This window comes from Xiphophorus maculatus, chromosome 18 (genome assembly GCF_002775205.1).
Source record: "Xiphophorus maculatus strain JP 163 A chromosome 18, X_maculatus-5.0-male, whole genome shotgun sequence".
NCBI lineage: Eukaryota > Metazoa > Chordata > Actinopteri > Cyprinodontiformes > Poeciliidae > Xiphophorus > Xiphophorus maculatus.
In genome coordinates, this window is record NC_036460.1 from 13,397,020 (window position 1) to 13,417,540 (window position 20,521).

General features: G+C 38.5%; 3 protein-coding genes and 1 long non-coding RNA gene across 7 annotated transcripts; 1 reads left to right on the forward strand and 3 right to left on the reverse strand.

Moving 5' to 3' along the window:
• Positions 1 to 132: 132 nt before the first annotated feature.
• LOC102227031 (sodium- and chloride-dependent GABA transporter 2-like) lies at positions 133 to 7,557 on the forward strand. The gene is made up of 14 exons (XM_005807961.3): positions 133 to 803; positions 2,040 to 2,174; positions 2,517 to 2,657; positions 2,753 to 2,837; positions 2,906 to 3,038; positions 3,670 to 3,804; positions 3,883 to 3,986; positions 4,088 to 4,212; positions 4,590 to 4,702; positions 4,784 to 4,921; positions 5,089 to 5,191; positions 5,674 to 5,774; positions 5,904 to 6,074; positions 6,584 to 7,557. The coding sequence occupies exons 1-14, from the start codon at positions 644 to 646 to the stop codon at positions 6,692 to 6,694; spliced, it is 1,755 nt and encodes a 584-aa protein (XP_005808018.2). The 5' UTR covers positions 133 to 643; the 3' UTR covers positions 6,695 to 7,557.
• LOC111612001 lies at positions 704 to 2,534 on the reverse strand. Its single transcript, XR_002754357.1, has 3 exons — positions 2,470 to 2,534; positions 2,088 to 2,196; positions 704 to 786 (listed from the first exon to the last, which is right to left on the reverse strand). It is a non-coding gene; the product is annotated as an uncharacterized LOC111612001 (long non-coding RNA).
• A 1,046-nt stretch (positions 7,558 to 8,603) lies between the features above and the next one.
• Positions 8,604 to 14,303, reverse strand: LOC102227284 (CLOCK-interacting pacemaker-like). 2 transcript variants are annotated; one of them, XM_014472082.2, is made up of 4 exons: positions 13,715 to 14,303; positions 12,267 to 12,448; positions 11,662 to 11,843; positions 8,604 to 11,362 (listed from the first exon to the last, which is right to left on the reverse strand). In XM_014472082.2, the coding sequence occupies exons 2-4, from the start codon at positions 12,439 to 12,441 to the stop codon at positions 10,364 to 10,366; spliced, it is 1,356 nt and encodes a 451-aa protein (XP_014327568.1). In that variant the 5' UTR covers positions 12,442 to 12,448; positions 13,715 to 14,303; the 3' UTR covers positions 8,604 to 10,363. The 2 variants fall into 2 exon arrangements, with proteins under 2 accessions (XP_014327568.1, XP_023207264.1); XM_023351496.1 differs by lacking the exon at positions 13,715 to 14,303 and adding an exon at positions 13,342 to 13,707.
• Positions 14,304 to 15,793: 1,490 nt separating this feature from the next.
• cntd2 (cyclin N-terminal domain containing 2) lies at positions 15,794 to 19,663 on the reverse strand. Of its 3 annotated transcripts, none has more exons than XM_023351875.1 (9): positions 19,524 to 19,663; positions 18,968 to 19,093; positions 18,739 to 18,814; positions 18,313 to 18,482; positions 18,116 to 18,214; positions 16,943 to 17,098; positions 16,629 to 16,787; positions 16,374 to 16,552; positions 15,794 to 16,262 (listed from the first exon to the last, which is right to left on the reverse strand). In XM_023351875.1, exons 1-9 carry the CDS (start codon positions 19,575 to 19,577, stop codon positions 16,094 to 16,096), a joined length of 1,188 nt encoding a protein of 395 aa, XP_023207643.1. In that variant the 5' UTR covers positions 19,578 to 19,663; the 3' UTR covers positions 15,794 to 16,093. The 3 variants fall into 3 exon arrangements, with proteins under 3 accessions (XP_023207643.1, XP_005808020.1, XP_023207644.1); XM_005807963.2 differs by having other exon boundaries at positions 18,313 to 18,485; XM_023351876.1 differs by lacking the exon at positions 19,524 to 19,663 and having other exon boundaries at positions 18,313 to 18,485; positions 18,726 to 18,814; positions 18,968 to 19,049.
• Positions 19,664 to 20,521: the final 858 nt, after the last annotated feature.

Sequence of the window (20,521 nt, forward strand, 5' to 3'; positions counted from 1 at the left end):
GTGTCATTGTTTTTAAATTGTTTTTATTGTTTTATACTTGTGCATATGTATTAATTGTTTTTATCTTGTAACCAGGTTGCTGTGTATTGCAAATTTTTTGCCCAGGTCCCTCTTGAAAATGAGATCTAGATCTCAACGGGGTTTACCTGGTTAAATAAAGGAATATAAATATAAAAAATATAAACCTTAGTGCAAACAGCCAAACAGCATAATTATTAACTATTAACATAATTTTATCCCTCTACAATATCCTTTCACATCACAAATTCTCTTTGAAGGTGAAACAGATCCATCCAATATAACAATAGGATTTATGAGTTCTCTATCTGGAATAAAAAGCCATTGCTACCAACCTCAAACGTGTCTACCTGTTGAAGTGTATTGAAATGAATGGGCAATATTTTAAGCAGTACATTTCACTATTCCATTACTAATTTGCATTTGTTTCACATTTGTCAAGAGCTCTGCAACACGCTCCATAAACAAAACATCACAGTCAGCTTGGAAATAATTTACAATTCTACTGAAAACTGATTAACCGTCGATACAGTTGCTTATTACATGTCTGTGGTACATAGAAAGACAACCAGACACAGAGTTCAGAGATCAAGAGAAACTCTGGGTCTAGACCAAACCCGTTGACATGTTGAATGAAAAATGTGGCCAGAAAGCGCTTCCACCTGAGGTGGAGGAGAGAGGACACTGGGGGAGCAAGGTGGAGTTTCTGCTGGCCGTGGCTGGAAATGTTGTCGGCTTCGGCAACGTCTGGAGGTTTCCTTACCTCTGCTACAAAAACGGAGGGGGTAAGGTGATGTTAGATTTGAACTGATAATCATGGCTTTACTTTACGATAAGAAAACCTGAACAAAATTATGTGGAAATCAGTCAGGTCAGAAACCCAAATTTAAACAATATATAGGTTTTTAGAAATAAAAGGCGAGATGAGATGCATCAGTCAGCTAAATAACAATTTTACAAAAAGTGTATTATGCATAGCTTTAAATTTGGGAATAAAAGCTGTATTTGTTTTCCACTGCAAATACCAAAGCAATGCGCTCTATGAAAGTGAAGGGTAAAATAAAGCAGGAGGTTTGTTCCATGTTTTCTGGGGATTTAACTGTTTTAAAAGACTTTTTCTCGTCAACTTGAGGTGATGTCTTCAAATCATCTCTGTGAGAAACTCATAGTTTTTAGAGATTTTTTGAAACCACTTGAGCAGATAATTTTTTTTTCTTTTCTTAGAAACTGAAAAACTGAAAGTAAATAAATAATGAAAAAATGTCTTGGATGTTTTGATTTGTTCAAAAAGAGAGCCAAAGTGCAACGTTCCTGTTCTCAGGACCAATTGATGATTGTCAAAATGGTCGAAACATTAAATGATTTTAACTCAAGGTTCAAATTCTTCCAGGAGAACATTATCCTTCATGGAAACCTAAAATATTAAAACCTTCCAAAGAAATCTTGTGTATTACTTTATTTAGGGATGCAACTTTTCAGTAATGAGAAACAAGCTGTGAGAGATCTGCAGACTATGCTCCAATGGTTCCAATGTCAGTGGCTCACCTTTGACTTTATAAATGGTTTCCTGCATTGTTATATTCTAAATATTTTAGGAAATTATTTTACTTTACTTTTTTGGCAATAAAACATTTAAGGAGTTGTGTCTTTCCACATTTCCTCATGTTTTAAATGCAAACTTCAACATATTATGTCAGGATTTTAGTTGAGATGCCAACACAAACGAGCGCATAGTAGTAGAGAAATGGAAGAAATATGATGCAAGGTTTCCTTCCTCTTCACAATGATCCTCTCACAATGATTTTATGTTGGTCTTTCACATAAAATCCTAATAAAATTCATACGTCATTGATTGCAACATGGAAAACTGTTAAAAAAATTTCAACGAGATGAATGTGTTTGCCAAGCTACTGTTCAAAAACGTAAAGAAAATGGTTCCAGCACAATGCAAATATCAGAATCTAGTGTTTTAATTTGTTGTTTTGATCCTCTAAGCCAAGTGATTATTTTTGAAAAATCAGGTGCATTCTTGGTGCCATATCTGGTTTTTGTGGTGACCTGTGGCGTACCTCTGTTCCTGCTGGAAACAACCATGGGCCAGTACACACAGGAGGGTGGCATCACCTGCTGGAGGAAGCTGTGTCCGCTTGCAGAAGGTAACTCCTGCAGAACTTTATTCTTTGGAGACAGAGAAAGTAAAACATCATAAACAGGGCTTTTGACTTATAAGGTCAAAATATAAAATGGATGGTTCTCCTGTAAATAGAAGTTTAGAATAATAACAGCAAATGTAGAAATATTTAATCAAATCTTAAATGAGTCCTGTCAGATTGTTTGCCCACATTAGTCAAATGTTAAGTTTGTTGATATCTAGGACTTTCCTCAGGGTTCAAACATGAACCCGATTCAAACATTTTTCTAACTTTACAGTGTCTAATTGGAAAATCTCACTTCAGCCACTGGATAAATCAAGGCTTTTGTTGTTTCCTGCTCTGCAGGTATAGGCTTTGGAGGGCAGCTGATCCTCTTCTACAGCTGCATGACGTACATCATTATTCTGTCCTGGGGTTTGCTCTATTTGGTCTTCTCCTTCAGCTCCCAGCTCCCCTGGGCCAGTTGTGACAACTACTGGAACACAGGTTGCATGCAAATATGTTAAAAATGTTCCTAGCTGTCAGACGCAACATAGTCACAGAACCATAGTGACAGAGCGTTTTTACCAACATCTTTTCAGAGGACTGTGTGGACTTTTCAACAAACAGCACCTTGCAGTGGACCAACAGGACTAATTCCACCTCAGCGGCCACAGAATTCTGGGAGTAAGTGAAGATAAGGAAGCTGCTCAGCTGCTTATGAGGCCGATATGAAATGTGTTTTTGGTTTTTAGACGGCGTGTCCTGGCTATCTCAGGGGGAATTGAGGAGGTGGGCAGCATCAGGTGGGAGGTGCTGTTGTGCTTGATTGTAATGTGGATCATTTGCTACTTCTGCATTTGGAAAGGAGTCAAGTCCACAGGAAAGGTCAGCTGATCTTTTTCACAGAAAAAAAGTCTAACACATGTGATTTTAACTTAATATTTTTAGTTATTCAGAATGTCTAAGAAGTTTCATTTGTTGATCCTTGTCCTCTAATTACCTTTTTGTATAAATAGTATGTCACTCAGAAGACTATTTTCTGTAGTCAGCATTTAAAATGGAAGAATTTGTTTTGAAGCCATGCAGAATGAGGATGAAGGAGTGGTACAAGAGCTAAACAAGTCAGTACTGCAACACAGAATGATATCTTGTGGTCACCATGACAACCGGTAGGTACAAAAGCAAGTGGTTTGGAGTACATGGGAGGCAAGAAAAATAAAGAAGTCTTTTCTGAACCTCACATATGTAAACATGTGCAAATTGTTCCACATTCACTGGACTTTAAAGAACTACATGTTTTGCTTAGAGAATACCAAGATTGACTTTTCAGAACTCAGAAAAAAAAATCTACTCAGGGAGGTTAACCTGGCTTAACTCTTCTCAGAATTTCAGTGAAATTAGGCAACAGCTTATTGCTACCACATAATACACATGACTGCCAAAGACGCCAAAAATGTAGAGGGTGCTATTCAAAGTTTGGTTTCAAATTGTGAGCTTGTGTTTTCCCTTTTTTCAGGTGGTGTACTTCACTGCCACCTTCCCATATGTCATGTTGTTAATCCTTTTGATTCGAGGACTAACTCTTCCCGGCGCCCTTGAAGGAGTCGTTTTTTATCTTCTTCCTGAACCGTCCCGACTCACCGACCCTCAGGTAGGCTCTAAGGGATGAAAGACTGAAGACAGCTAGGTTTTGAGACAAATGTGTCCACTGATGCTGTTGTTGGGGCAGGTGTGGATGGAGGCCGGCGCGCAGATCTTCTTCTCCTACAGTGTTGGGGTGGGCTCTCTAACTGTGCTGGGCAGCTACAACAAACACAATAACAACTGCTACAGGTAGAACAGCTTGTTGGTGTCAATAGGTCTTCTGCATCTCTACTGAAGTATATTATCCATGTATCAAGTACAATGAATGCAGCATTGCTCTGTTTTGTTAGGGACTGCCTGTGGCTGTGTTTCCTGAACAGTGCTACCAGTGTGGTAGCTGGGTTCGCCGTGTTCTCTGTGCTGGGTTTCATGGCTCATCAGCAAGGCATTCCCATTGCAGAGGTGGCCGAGTCAGGTGAATATTTACACATTTTCAGCCATATGTAACCTCATCTTTATGGAAGTTCTGTGGGGACGTTTTTTTTTAGCAGAGACAGAAAACCTGGGTAGAGTTGATGGAAAAATGGACGAGGCTAATTTCTTACACATGAAGCTCTAAAACTTTCATTGATTCCAGGAAGCAAATGTTATTGCCCTAAACAATTAAGCTTTGTTGGAAAAAAAGAAAAAAAAAGTATGTCTTTGAAAAAATGTCTGTTTATTCATTGGGTAGTCTATAAAACTCCGCAGTGTTATTAGTTTGGTTTTTACCTGGTAGGGCAGTTGATGGATTAATAAAAGCATATTAAAAGGAGGAGATAATTAAATCATCACTTTGGCTTTGTTTTCCAGGTCCAGGCCTGGCATTCATCGCATACCCTCAGGCGGTGGCCATGATGCCTCTGCCCCAGCTCTGGTCCATCTGCTTCTTTGTCATGCTCATCCTCTTGGGTCTGGACACAGAAGTAAGCTGCCCAGGCAACTGAAGGAGGATCATAAGTATTCGTCTGAAAATGTAATTCTGTTATTATCTTCTCTCTGCTCAGTTTGTCTCCATGGAGGTGGTGATGGCGTCCATCATTGATATGTTTCCCAGAGTTATGCGACGGGCAGGACGCCGGGAGAGCTTCCTCCTGCTCTTCTGTCTGATTTGCTTCTTCTCTCAACTCGTCATGATTACCGAAGTCTGTGTTCAACGTTAAAACTTTAATGTTTTATACCTTACAATACTGAATTGTTCTTGTACAATTGTTTTTGTCACAAGTGTGAGGTCATGATGTGCGGATGAAATCGTCTTTCATAAATTTAAAATAAGAAAATGATTTTCTTTCTCTTTTGCTGTTGTTCCAAGGGAGGGATGTTTGTGTTCCAGCTGTTTGACTACTATGCATGTAATGGAGCCTGCATCCTCTTCCTCTGTGTGTTTGAAACTCTGTCGATGGGCTGGGTGTTTGGTACGTACACTGATGCTATGCATGTTTTAACGTGTTTCAATTTTCAAACTTGGAAACCTATGATCTAGAGAGATTGCGCAGTGAGGAAAGGTCAAAGATCCCTCTTTCCCACAATATATCTTATGAAATTCTAGAGGAGACTAGAAGATGTCCTATTGGCAAAAGAAGGATATACAAACAAAATATTGTGGACCACCTGATTTCATATAAAAAGTATTTTTTCAACCTTGCCGTCTCACTGCAAAAGATTACACAAAGTGAAGGTTGGACTAATAGTGATTATTTCAAATTATGCTACTGTAATGAAAGATTAAATAATTTGAAGTGTTTTATTTGACACACCTTTAGTTGGAGTCTTAATAATTGTAAAATGTCATTTAAACATTGCAAACCTATAAAAGAAATGACTGATTAACTGTTAAATGTTACAACATGTCTTTCAAACAAGTGCAAAACAATCTCATCAACATGTAATTATTTAGGGGCCGATCGGTTGTATGGCATCATCGAGGATATGACAGGGGTGAAGGCCAATCCTTTCTTCAAAATCTGCTGGCTTTACCTCACGCCACTGGTCTCACTGGTGAGTCACCTGTGTCTCTGTCAGAGTGCTTTTGGTCACTGGATCAGATGTGAACTGTTGAATTTGGTAATTATTTATGCTTAATTTCAAACCAGAGACTAACTCAACCATACCTGTTTGCCCTTTCAGGGATCTTTCATATGTTCCTTAGTCAAGTATCAGCCTCTGACCTTTAATCGCTGGTATGTCTACCCATCCTGGGCTTACGTGTTGGGCTGGGTGCTGGCTCTCTCCTCCATCCTGCTTGTACCTGGGTGGGCACTTTATAAGATGATGACCGCCAGCGGCACACCTAGACAGGTGAGAAAGCATAGCAATGTTTTATTCAAATTACATTTAAGATTTTTTTATTGCAAAGAAAACACAGCATTTAATTTCCAAACTGTGGAGAAATTCTGTTAGGATTTGGAGAATACTGATGAAATGGAAACGATGTGGATCCTTAAAAATAGAAGATTTGCTATGGCATTGTGAATCAGAATGTCAGGTAATTTGTTCTTAAGACCAATAGGCTGAACAGTGGTTAAAATTTTATGAAAAGTATAAGATAACTTTTTGCAGATTTACATCACCTGTAGATGCTGATCACCCTGATAAAAACATGTTAGATAAAGGATATCTCTACATTTCTATTCTGTAAAGTTACATTACAAAGTAGATTTTTTAAACTATGAACATTTTATGTCAAGGACTGTATTTCATATCCTGATGTGGCAAAAATCAGCAGTAATAACACAGCAACAGCATAGTCTAGTATCAAATATGTTCCTTTGAACTTGCCGATGTAGCTCTTCTTTACTGTTTTGCAGCGCCTCCAGTACTTGTGCCAACCTGCTCTAAGTGACTCACCAACTCAAATAAGAGGAGCTGAGCTGCAAAACAAGGGTGTTGACCTGATGCAGCCATTCATGGTCAACTGACAGCAGATGTACAAACTGATGTACCTGGAACTCCTTAAAATTACAATTTAACATGTTAACCAGCCTCACCTGTTGCTCTCCTGTTGCTCTCCTGTTGCTCTCCTGTGACGTACAACAGCCACAAATGAAATGCACTTCGCACCATCACCTTTAGAAATAACTCACGTTTTAACAGCACCGCCTCAAACGTGTTCAAAGTAACTCAGAGTTTGTTTGTTTTGTACATTCTTCAGTTCTGCTCTTTATGAGATTTCATTCTGAACTTTCTTTGCAGATAATATTAATCTCCTGTGTTCAGTATTTAACTTATTCGGTTATCTGTTTTTCTTTCGTGACTCAGAAACACAGCTTAGTCAATGACATGACTGGAAAGAGTACAAAGATGATGTACTCAAGTAAGAGTACAGTTACTCTTACTTGATCAAATTTGACCTAATTACAAGTTACCAGTGTAAAATGTTACTCAAATAAAAATAAACAGTACCAAATTAAAATTTTACTTTAAGTAAAAGTTACCTTGTTTCTTTTTTATGAGCAGAAGAACGTTTCACTTATGTATTTTACAGAGGAAAAAAGGAGATATTGGTATACTTTTGATTGAAGGAGCAGCTTTATAAAGAAAAATGCAACATAAAATTCAATATGTAATATTTCTCTCTGAGATATGCAATAGAAAAACATGCCGTCTCATGTTGCTGTCAATGTACAGTATATCTCATAGAGATATATTACATTGCTTTTTTCACAGAGGCACCTCCGTCTTCCAATTGATGCAACAACGAAGGGATCTGATTACTAACCCACAGAAGGATCAGTGCTGTTTTATTTGGTATTTTTTATTTATTTGATATTTTTTTACTCTTTAATGGATATGATTTCAAATGTAAAATACTTTACTCAAAACAAACACTTAGTAAATGTAAAGATTTTTCTACCTTTACATATAAATCTGGTTGTTTTTGCTGTTAACACCTTTGGTACTAAGATTTACTTTCTTAAACAGATACTTAAGTTGTTTTCGGAAAAGTTTCTGTTAAAAGCTTGAGAGCAGTTTCTGTCTTATCTGTAGCATTTATTTATCAGAAGTGAATTGTTTCGCTAGGCTGAAGCTGATGACTAGTTTGAGGGGAACCCAGGACCAAAGCTGAATTCTCCCATCCCTGAAACGTCCGAAGTTGATGTGAACTACACAAATCTTTAAACAATCCTTACTTTTGCAATGGGTTAACAGGAATTTCCACTGAAAATGGAGGCAGGAGACAATGCAGTAGCACTAGTGTTCCTGTGAGAAATGTACTCAGAGCGGAACATGTAATATGTTTTCTGATAATTACGTGCAAAATGGGTTAAACCTGTATAAATAAATGGTTTTTTTTAATTAATTTTCTGTGTTGCAAAGACCTGAAACACTTTACAAGTTTTCTACTACTTCCTGTGCCAATAAATTAACAGCTTCTGCGCAAATAACCGTTCAATGCAAACTTTCTCCGTTTATATTTTCTCAAAGATGTTGTGTTGTAAGTATATTATCACCTCATAGACACACTTAGCTTCAGCCTCTAGCACCAACTAGTCAGAATTTACCCTAAGACGTCACATTACCTTTGACAGAGCCTCACTTTATAAATCACGAAACATTCCCTTAAATCTTAAGTTCTCTGAATCTGATCATTTAAGAAAAGGGCAATAAGGGGAATTCTATTTAAAGTCAGCAGAAACTTGCATTAGTGCGTTTAAAAACACAGAATTGGGATAAAATTACGTATACATTTGAATAACAGGAAAACAGTATTCTTATCTATCAACAAATTATACTTCTATGTGTGATTTACTAGAACCCACAAAGTTTTTCTTGATGAGTAGATGAGACACACTGTAGAAATATACACAGATACACAAACATTAGAGAAACTTTTCACAAACTGCTTTATTTAAATAGCTTACAATTCTGAAAAATTCTCCAAAAACCACTTGAAATTTGAAAACTTTGACCGTCAGGCCCGCCTGTTGTATCCTCAAATAACACTTTTACTCCCAGATGATTACTGACCATTATTTAGGTAAAAGCATTTTGTATCAGTTTATGATACACTAGATAGCACTATTATTATTATTTTACAAAAGGGGACAGTAGAGAAATAGCATAGATATAATTCATGTTACATCCAAACAATAAGATTGTTTTTCTTTTTTTTTTTGGATCTTATGGGTTTTTATTCATTTAGTGTCAGCTCTAGCCCAATTCCAATACTCTTTAGTACTCAATGGAAGTACGAGAATGAGAGTTTCAATGGTCATCCATCCATTGTTAATAACCGCTTGTCCTTGCAACACTATCCCCCAATAAATACAAACTTTCAAACTTACACTGAAAAGTGTTTTAAATTAGTGAAGTAAAAGTCCAAAAACCAAGAAAAACTATGAAAAATCACAAAAAACAATCAGCAGAGATGACAGCTGCTACGTAAGAGTATGGTTCATCAAATGATTTTGAAATGCTGCTCATTTATTCTGTGCATGTCTTAAAAAGAGGTTAAGCAAAATAACTACACATCATTTGAAGCGCATTGTAGAGTTATTAAAAAAGCCTACAATACAAAATGACACACAGCAAACCAAGCTCAGACTATCAACACACACAAAAATACCTGACAAGGCGCTTTGCTATAGACTACATAAGCGACTGAGTGACAAGATACTTAGTATCTTGGAGCAAAGAAACAGTGAAGTAGTTTAACATCCAGCTCAGGCTGGTTGACAGACTGCCCACCGTCTTCATCTGTAATAAACTGACTCCAACAACATTAGATGTAGCTGTGATTCATTTTAAAAACTAACATGGTCTAATGTTGCTTATAAAGGTTGATGTTAAATTGTTTAGTGTATATTTTAGTGATGGACAGTTCTGCTTATCTACTGACAGTACAGTATATTTGTGGCTTGAAATTGACACAGTAAAGAAATGAAAGCCTTTTTTAAAATAACACAGAAATCCAAGCAGGTTTTCAGGATCGCCTGGTTTTGGCACTGCTTTTTTAAACAGGCACCTAAATGGGACCCACTTGTTCTTGCTGTCCCACTTGTTCTGAATCCATTTACTTTATTCCTCTTTTTCATGAGTTGAGTTTCATGAGTTTTAAATTGGAGTTTGAATGGATTATTTTTGAATCAATTTCCAAAAGTAAAGTAAACTCAATATGTTGGATTTTAAAAGCGATGCTTCACAGTGACTATGTTATAGTGAGTTCAGGTGATAAGGGACAGGAAGTACTGTGCACAAGTCTAAAAGCACATTGTGATTCATTCAGTGGTCAGGAGCAACAGCTCTCCAGGATTTCAGTCACCTTTTTTCCTTTTCCACCCACAATTCTAGAGATTTACTGCAGTAAATGTGCTTTAATGACAGCACCCAAGAAGGCATTACTTTTGAGGAGAGTCAATGCTTTTTACCTTAGAAAAAACTTGTTTTTTTAAAACTTATTTCAGAATTCTGATCTAGACATATTTCACAATAAGTATTTCTAGCCTGTCAAATTATCCAAATTCCTCAAAAAATCATTTTGATTCCAGGTTGTAAGGCAAGAAGAAAATGCCAGTGAAGGTAAATATTTAGGTAAGGCACAGCAGCCAGGCTAGTTATCTCAATTTTTGAAGGCACTGTAGATCATCCTAACCAGTAGAACTGTCAGGAGACACCATGGTCACAATGCCTGGAGATCTTTCTCTGATCTCAACTTTTTCATCTTGGTTTACCTGAGATTGCTCTGAGCTGCTGTTAGAAAGACATGAGCCTTCAGTAGCTTGTAATATTTTTATGTTACCTAAAGAAATACTTTGGGGTTGACTGATTGGATCTGGATGTAATGGCTTCCGAGATTTGCGTGTCATGTTGAGGATGGGATAGCTACCAGACTCTGTCATGGCCTGACACACATGTTCCCAGGCTGTGACACCGTTAAGGCAGTGGGCTGGGTTGCTGACAGCCTGGCAGAGTAACTCTGTGTGTTGACGCAGCTGGGAAATCTCCTGCTCAGTGCTGTTGCTCTGGCGAAGGAGCTCCTTTGTACGCAAGGTAATGTCCAACAGACCCGACTGCCTGAGAAGTTCTACCGTGTTGAGGAATCGCCGATGGTGAGGACTAGAGTTGATTTTCCTTTGACTTCCGCCGTCTGAGTGATCAGAAGATGCAGTGTGCAGACTAGAGACGGATGGAGATCCTGGGTTTGTGGAATAAATGGTGAAGGTGGAGGAGGACAAACTGTTTCTGCTTGACAAGGTGCTCAACAGGACAGAGTTTGAAACTGTCGGTTGGTTGTGATGATGTTCCTCCGACGGACCTGTCGTTACTGAATTGTCTTCAGTCTTACGTTCTGTGCACATCCTCTTGCTCAAATATTGGGATTCCTGGTTTGATAAAGACTTGTCAGGTGGTTTCTTGATAGGATGTGGTGCTATGCGAGGGTAAGACTTAAGAATAGGAAGGTAGGTGTTGTTTATTTTATTTCCCGTGACTCTCGAATTTTGGGACTTGAAAGGCTTGTTAAGATGAATCGATGCTGGCACAAAGTTTGACTGATCCGGGCTGATCATATGTGGAGAAACAATATGGTTGCTTATCCTCAGGCTGTTATTTACATGCAACTGACTTCTTTTCATGGTTGTGGCTGGCTGTTGGGTGAAAGAACAGAGAAAAGAAGGAAGCAGCTATATCATTCAGGAATAAACATGGCACGTAGCTTCTTAAAATTTGTTCAAGAGGCTACGTGTTGTAAGAAGGCTATACCAAACTGTGGTTCAAAGAACAACTGAAAACATTTTCACAGATAGGTTGAACTTGAATTGATAGACTTTAAAACAAACTCTTGATCTCAAACACAGCTTCCTATTTTTGTTCCTACAGGTTTTAATTTATTTCTATGTTTTCCATTTGAGTATGTGCAACTAAGCTTCTTTACTAGTGCAATTACCTTGATGATGTAGATGGGTTGGTGAACCAGTTTGGTTGACATGACAGCAGGATTTCCAGTATTTCTGCCACCATGTACTTTAGATTGACCAGTTTGTGGAGCCTCTGCATGTTCTACCAATCTCAGCTGGCTTTTGGTGCTCCTCTGGACCTCAATATCTGTCTGCTGCCAGTCGGAACCGTCTGGGAATCAGAGAACACAGAATTGTACGGAATTGTACGGATTGTACAATCATCTTCATCTTAAGCAAGGGTTTTAAGATGAAGAAAAGAGGAAAAACTTTTGGATGACTAAGGCTTGTGCTATATATGTTTATTTGGAGTATAATTCCTGCAACATTAGCATGTTGTTTTCCTTGGTATCGTATAGCTCCAAATACAAGATGCCCGACAGACAAAATTTGAACCAACAGCCTTCCACTCTGAGTTATCTTCTGGCCAGAACGTCTGTTTTGTTGAGATTTCCTGTAGATGTAGCCTACAGGAAAACATCTTTAACACAGTTTTTTGATATGTTGTGAGGTTGGCTTATTTTTGTACATTAATGTAGTTTTACATAGCTTTTTAGGCTACATGCACACATTTACCGCAAACACTTTAACTCACCAGAATACCCAGAGTCTTTTTCTGAGCTGCAGCTGGAGCCTCTTCTGTTAGAATCAACTGCATGCTTCAGGTCACGTATTGCCAGCAAGGTATTGCTGTTGCTCTTATCTTTCGCATTCTTGCTTGATGGTGCACAGGGACCATTTTCCCTGAAACAAAGCTGCTCTTTCGGCATGACGGCCCTTAAAAAAAATGTGGTATTTACTTCAAGATAAAACATTTTGGTGAAAGGTTACTTGCAATAGTATTAATATCACTGAAACTTAACCAAGTTTACCATGTTGCAACCACAAGCTTTTATGCACTTTATTGAAATTTTAAATAATAAACCTAAGCAGTGACTAGAACTGAAGTGAATGGAAGAGAAAAGATCAATTTTTAGTTTTTGTATTCAGGTGCCTTTACTCTGTCAATGTCCAGTGGAAATAACTGCTTTGGGAAGTTACATAAGTAGTAATTAGAATAATTTCAGTATATCTGTTCTGTGAAGACCTCTAAGGTTTGTAAAAGAATAGTTATGAAGAAATAGCATCAGGCAGACTAAGGGACACAAAAAAAAAAACAAGTTGAGGTTAAATCTGTAGAGGCTTAAAGCTGTATCAATATCTCATGAAGAACTATTCAATCTATTATCTCAAAAGACATTATAGCACAGCTTCAAAGGTAAAAAAGCAGGGTTGTCTGTAAGGCGCTGGGCAAGGGGGGGGATTATTCAGTCGTTGTCCTCCTGTTTTAATTTGATGAATACAGTTTTTCTTTTTTTTAAAAACATGCAGTTTTTTATTACTTTCATTCATAGCTACAGTGATGTTGAGGGTGTAACAGGTCTAAACAGAGAACAGCTTTTCTAAAGTTTCGACAATTACTTCCCTGTGGAACTGAAAGCTGTTAATTTAATTTTAACTTTAAAATTAAATTAATAGCTTTCAGTTCCACAGGAAAGTAGTACAAAAACAACTGAATTTAATCCTCTAACAATTGGACATGACCTGGTATCTTCCTATTATCTATCGGTGTCGAAATACACAACAAAAATCTAATCTAATAATCAGCTGTGCATATATTCCATCTTTACCTGTCACAGGGGATTTAGAGCATTAAAACGCGCCGTTTAATTTATCGAAGCTTTCTCCACTCGTGTTTACGACACAAGCAGCGGCGGTGGTTCCGTGAATGCACCACGCCGCTCCTTCCTGCCCCTGTTGTGTTATGTAACATTCAACTTTAAGACCGGCCCTCTGTGAGACGCTTCCTTTCGCACTGCTCCTCTCATGTACACATAAATCAACACATTAGACAGACCCTGGCCAAATTCAAAAGTGAAGCCCCAATATGGGCTTTGCAACCTTGTGAAAAACAACAACAAAAAAGTTGCAGTAGAGTATTAAAAGCATCTGTGGACATAGGTAATACAGCATGTTTCCTGCCAAAAGCAGTATTGAACTTACCTTCAGAGGTAAAAGAGTCGATTATATCACGATAATGGTCGTTTCCTCCTCCATCAGAACAGTTTTACAAAACCAACAAATAGGTTAGCCAACAGCGCCATGTTAACAGACGGATTTACGGCATTAAATACATTTATCGTTCTTTGTTACACAGGCAACGCCAAGTAATAAACTACACAAAAACGGGCTGAGATTCTGCAATATCTGTTGTCAACCAGGAGAGGCTAACAAAACAACATCCGATTACCTTCAAAATAAAAGATTCAAGTAACTCAAACTATGAGAGCAGCCGCCAGGATCTCGCGATAAAATACTATTTTTGATCATTTTCTGTGCAGCTTAATATTAAGGTCAACGGTTTTTACAATCCAGTAAGGAGTTAGTAAAAAAAAAATCTGAACGTGTCCGTCTTTTGTTTTGCAATGCAGACGCTCTTGTAGGTAGCTTGATGACACTGTTTTCCACATGATGAGAAAAGTGGCATGTCATTCGATCATGCGTGGACTCAAAATTCTCGTTTTAAAAAAAGAAAATAAACTGTCAGAAGGAGAACTAAATCTCGACTTTTGTCAGTGTGCCCTCAACTAACTCCTCTAGTTTGACTACATGCCAAGCAAAACAAAAACAGTTTTTTACGGGAGCACAGCGCTCATTGGTCAATGAGACAACTACAACAACCAATCATATAATAGTGCACGTACGGTTGGCATAGAGTAGAGCTCCCCACCTTCAAGACTCAGAATTTTATAACAAATTCAAGGATAAACGCCTTTGAACTGGATTGTACGGAAGAGGATTAGGGCCACCGAAAAAAAAAAAAGAATTCTGAGATTAAACTCAGAATTCTGAGATTAAAGTCAGACATTTTTTTTCCCGGTGGCCCTAATCCTCTTCCGTAGGATTGACTTTATAATTTGTCATGAAATAAATAATACACTTTATTCTTCAGATATCTTGTTTTTTACTTAAAGTATTGAGTTACTCTAAGTATATTGAATTGTTTTATTAATAAATGTGCTATATAAAATCTGACGAAAATGTACATTTTTTTTAAAGGTCAGAAAACCTGATTATGTTAGAAATTAGTCGAAGCAAATGTACAGTAGATCACTGGCAGGAGAAACCTGTTGGCAGTTTAGAGCTTTTAGTGGCCTAAAGGTTTTGAGCCCTAAACTTTATGTAATATGTCAGACATCTTACATATTCTAAGATGTTTCACATCTTAGAATATGTAAGACAATATACAAGTTTGCGTCAATAAATTAGAGTATCATTTAAAAGTTTATTTCTATAACTATTAAAGTGAAACTCATTCATTACACAAAATGATTAGCTTTTATTTCTGGTCTTTTATGTTAATGACCTAAACTTGAATTTTCAGTAAACTGGAATAAAAAGAAAAAAGAAAATACCAAAAATGGATTTTTGAAAAAGCAGTTGTTCAGTTGGTTGAATCCTTTCACAATATGCAGAGGCTGTTGTCCTCTGAACAGTTTTCCTGGCTTGATTGCAAACTCTGACCATTTGTTGTATACCTTCCCCCTTCTTATTTTCTGTTCATTTACTCTTCAATAAAGACCTAAAACATTGTAAAAATCTTACAAGTTAATGCCTATATAAGATTGTTGAACAGACAGTTGTCCAGCAGACAGTTACTGACAATCTCTGTAAAGAGGCCAAGACACAAAATTCAAGAAGCTGGCCTTTTAGAGTGTATTTAAGCATAAGGATGGAAAGTTAAGTGGAAAAAAAATGTAGTGTAAAAATGTACACCAACAGTGAGGTTTGCATTGATATATTTCATACACTTTTTTTTTTTACATAAAAATTAGTTAAAATTTGGTAGAACTGTTTTTCATAAAAATTTTCTTTCCTCATGGCATGAGTCATTTTGTGACATGCACTTGTCCATACTAGATCAAAAACACAACATTACTGCCAGTAAGAAGTAAAAAAAAAAATAAAAAATTTAAAAATTGGCAAAAAATAAAATTAAGCTTAATCCCAATAATGGAATGAATATTTTTGGTTACAGCTGTATATAAATAAGGTAATACCATGACAAAACATTGCAGCAGACTTTATTTTACATTAAAAAAAGATTTCATACATGTTGACAGACGACCCACATCCTCTCCACAAAAGACAAGAACACATCAGTACAATTAAAGTATTTTCTAAATTGGCTGCAAGTTATTATAAAACGAACGTTGCTACATTCTCGGCTAAATCCCATGCAAGGAAACAAACAATTTGTCAACATTCAGCATGAAATTTCTCACACTTCAGACCCTTAATCTGCAGCTCCTTATAAAACACAAGTGATATTAGTTCAGATTGAGCTTAGGCAGAGTACTCAATGTGTCCAATTCAGAGATGTCAACTGTAAACACTCAGCAGACCTGCAGCATTATTCAGACCTGGGTGTCTACTGACTTGCAATGTCTTTGGGGATGAATATTTAATAAAAGTAGCACAGGTCTCTTGGGAGCTGGCTTTGGCTGCAGCACCAGCTAGAATATGCATGATCCTCAGCAGAGTAGGCTCACTGAAAAAGCAGCATAACAAATAAGTTCAGAACAAAATGAAGAGCCATTTTCACAAGAAGTACAACATATTTGGTCACCAAGCAAAAACAGAAGATTGACAAATTGCACACCTGCCAACATGGATGCTGGAAGCCAGACACCATGCAGCCTCTCCCTCTGGCGTTGGACATTCCTGTAGAACTTGGCGGGCCAAGCAGAGGGCTGCGCCAGCCAGCTGTACAGGCAGAAACACCACACACTGGGCCTCTAGCAGAGAGAGTTCTAGTAGATAACGAGCCATCCACACCACCTGTAGGCACAAGTGACCGCTCAGACTCCACCAGCATGCAACAGCAGGTGGAAAATGACACACGACGTGGTTTTACCGTAGCACTGCAGCGAGCAACAGAGGCAAACAGGAGGAGGAAGTGCAGCGGGGGACTGAAGGACAGATCAAACTTGAGCGCACACAAAACTTTGCGTTCCATTCGCAGAAGCTGATGCTTTGTGTAGGTGTGGTCCATCAAGCTGCAGAGTGCAGACACCTGGAAATGTCACAAAATACTTTAGAATAAAAGTTTTTCAAAAGCATGCCTCATTGATTCCAATAGTCTGTTGAGTTTTACAATGAATGGACCATTTATTCAGACATGCTAGCCAGCTCCAGTTTCTATAGTTGGGCAGGAGTGAGGCAGCGTACCTCTGGAAGGAGGCTCTCCTCTTTCTTTGCAGCAAGAAAGAGGCAAACCATGCCAAGGAGCTGGAGGTTGGCTACGGACACCTTCAGCTGTCGCAGGGAGTGGTTGAGGAGGTGTATTGCTAGGTAGAGAGTCTCTTCTTGGAACTGTAGCAACTCCTGACAGGAAGTAAGCATTGTCTTTATTATTAAAGATCAGTGGTAAATTTAGATTTTGTCAAACCTGAAAAACATTTTGCTAAATTCTTCATTTACTCCCAGGTACAGGTTAGTCTACATCAGTGGTTCTCCAACACCTTATGACACTTAAGTAAATTTAAAGTCTAGTTACGACCACCTTTACAGACTGATAGTAGTACAACTAGACTGCTTTTTCAGCTTGTTTTATGTAATGAAGGGGGAAGGTGTGATCAGATCTCACTGGCACCGCATATAGTTCTGAGACACAAAGTGTGTTTATGTTTTCAACTTTTACTTAAGATTAAACTTCCAAGTTTGAAGTTAGGAAAAAAATCCCTTGACATTTTGAGTGGTAGAGCTTCCCCACCAACTCCAACTTAAAAATACAAAATGTCCACCTTGCAAATAGAAACTTAGCAATGGCTGGAGTTTTATATTTTTATGGCACTGTGGCCTCTACCAACAGCAGAATAATAGAGCAAGAATTGGGGAGACACACAGCAAAGGCCTCAAGCCTCAGGAGAAACTGAGGACAGCTGCGATGACAACCACAGCCTCTGCATGCATGCACACACGTAGGATTACCTCACAGCTGGAGTTTCTAAGTTATATTTCTGATGCATTACATTTCCATGAGAACGGTGGCACAAACCAAAGTACAGAATGTGTAAAGAATGGCTTGGATTGTAAATTAAGGTCTGGTCACATTCATTGTCCAAAGCTGGTTTAATAACTTCACTCAATATTATTCCCAACTCAAAGATTGGATTTGAGTGGTAAATGGAAGACGATACAATTACCGACACTTTCTAGTTAAACAACATACACTTGTATTCACTTGGCAAATTATTTATATTTTTCTGCATACCTTCTAAATCCATCCCACTGTTGATGCGTGTGACACAGTTTGCTAACCATGCCCTTAAGCTGATGTGATGGAGGTTCCCTGCAATGATTTGGTGAGCTTTTATGTTGACAAAGAAAACCACCACTCACATGAACTTGAATGATCCACTCTATTAGGATAGCTCGAGTAGCATCAGTGAATTGGCGAGGGAGATCAGCATTGGGAAAGGAGTATTGCATTTGAGTTCCCTACAGTGTGTGTGTGGGGGGGGAAGCAAAACAGGAAAAACATCTTTAAATGAAGCAGTTGCTGTTTAGCAAATTGTTTCGGCCCTCATGTTTCTCACCATCATGTCCAAGAACATGTCCCAGGCATACGTTCGATCCCAAATAAGGTCCAGATTCTCAAGTGCCATCTCGACTTCGTGTTTCAGTAAGCTGGGAACCAGGGTGTGTAGGCTGTGAAGCCCCTGCATGCCGTGCGGGTAGAGGAGAACTGGAGCCGCCACACAGCAATCTGCTGCACAGGGAGAGAAAGACCATAGAAAAGCCTTTTCATTTCTAAACAAAAATAGCAACATTTTATTATACAGAGACTTTGGCTACTCGGTTTTAATTTACAGTTCAACCCCCACTGAAATCACAACTTTTTACATAACCAGAAAACATACTGCTAGAATCATGCCCCCCCCCCCCCCCCCCCCCGTTATTTGTAGTGCACAAAGATCTCAAAGTGGACAGACCAGGAAGTGCCTAAAACCTGAAGACACTACCAGCCTTGCATGTCCTGCTATCCTCATGGAAACCCATGATGAGGACTTCACTGGTATGAGTTGATGGCCTCCTTTCCTGCAGGAAAAATACATTCAGAAGTTGGGCTGCTTAGATATCCAAGCTGTCAGCTTGTTTCGTTCAAAGTACAAGGTGAGTGGGAGAAGGGTTGGGGAGAGAAACAAATCAGCTGCTTTAGGATGAAGGTGGTAAACAGGACAGCAGGCCTACCCATCTGCTCTCTGGTTCCATTTTGTCTGGGGCCGTTCTGGACTCCTCCACTTCTACAGGCTGAAAGCGATCTATAGGCCCACAGGCATTAGTCCAAGTTCTTAGTGGGGCTCTCCTCTCATCCGCCTGAAGGGACAACAGATTGCCTCTGCTCATACATGCTGATGATCATGGACATTTCTTTAAATGCCTACCACCTTGCATCTTTTGCAGGATGTTTGCAGGAATTTACATTGATTTCTGCTCTGGCCATATTAATCAGAGACTCTCTGACACCTGAGATCAACTCAACTAAAGTTTTTTTTCTCCCTTCTCATTTAAACCTGAACCCATCTAAGATTGGGATTTCACCAAAATGAGAAAAGAAAGCCATGTAAATTTAGAATATACATTTAGAAACAGTTATGTTTCCTTCCGTTTCCTGTCAAATTGTTTGAAGACTGCTAAGCTTATAGTCCATGTAGAAAACAACCCCAAGTGGGTTGTATTCATAGCAATTGGCAAATTACATCGGATGATGCCATGGGATTGGATCCGATGAGCACACGGTGCTCACCTTCTTGTGCAAGTCCAACAGGGCCTTGGAGTCGCAGAACCCGGTCCTGGCCATAGAGACAGCCGGAGACAGAGTTCTCGTGTCGGGGCCGCTGCAGCTACTTACGGCGGAGCTCAGGGGAGGCCTGACAGGAGAAAGGAGCCACGCTGCCCGGAGCGACGCTAATAAACACAGCTGGAAGACGCTGATTGGCTTTAAACATCCGGTGGGTTCAAGGCGAGCGATAATTTACTAAAGAATTGACGCTTCTTGAAGTATAATCTGCAACCTCCACCAAATACTTGTGTTTAAATAAATTTATATTGTTTTAGTTGCACAGCTTCTCCCTTTCAGAAAGTACTATAATTTTCATTTCATTTTTCTTCTAGCATTTTCTTTCGAGTATGTCACATTGTATTCGTTTTCCCCTTTATTTGCATTATTCAACTTAAGTTCACCCCTCCACAGAATGTATGTAAGTGCAAAAATTTAATTGGGGTAATCAACAAATGCTAAGTAGAAAGTAGAATACAAGACGGTGTTAAAAGGTTTTCCATCCACATTGGCATTCATGACTTAGGTTAATACACCACCAGATATTAGCAACTTTTCCATAGAAATCGATGAGATCTGAAAAAATAAGTTGGTTTGTCTGTGTCTCCTCTTATCCGCCTATTTCACTAACTTTTTGTCTTTGCAGATTTGTTCACCAAGCTTCTTCCACGTATGAAATTGTGCCACCTACTGCTTGTTTTGTGCAGTATGTCAAATTCTACCTATCAGAGGGACGTTGCATTCTAACTTTGACATCTGACTCTAGTAATTTTCTGATACTTATCGTTTACAGTAAAGAATGTATGACTCCAATGAAGAACTCAGTCTTGGCAAGGGGTCGCTTGTACCGAACCAGGTTTTGCTAGAGATTTCTTCCTATTAAATGGGAGTTTATCCTCTATTGTCACTATGCATGATTGATATGAGGAATTACTCTAAAGATAACAATGCATCCAATTGTCTAC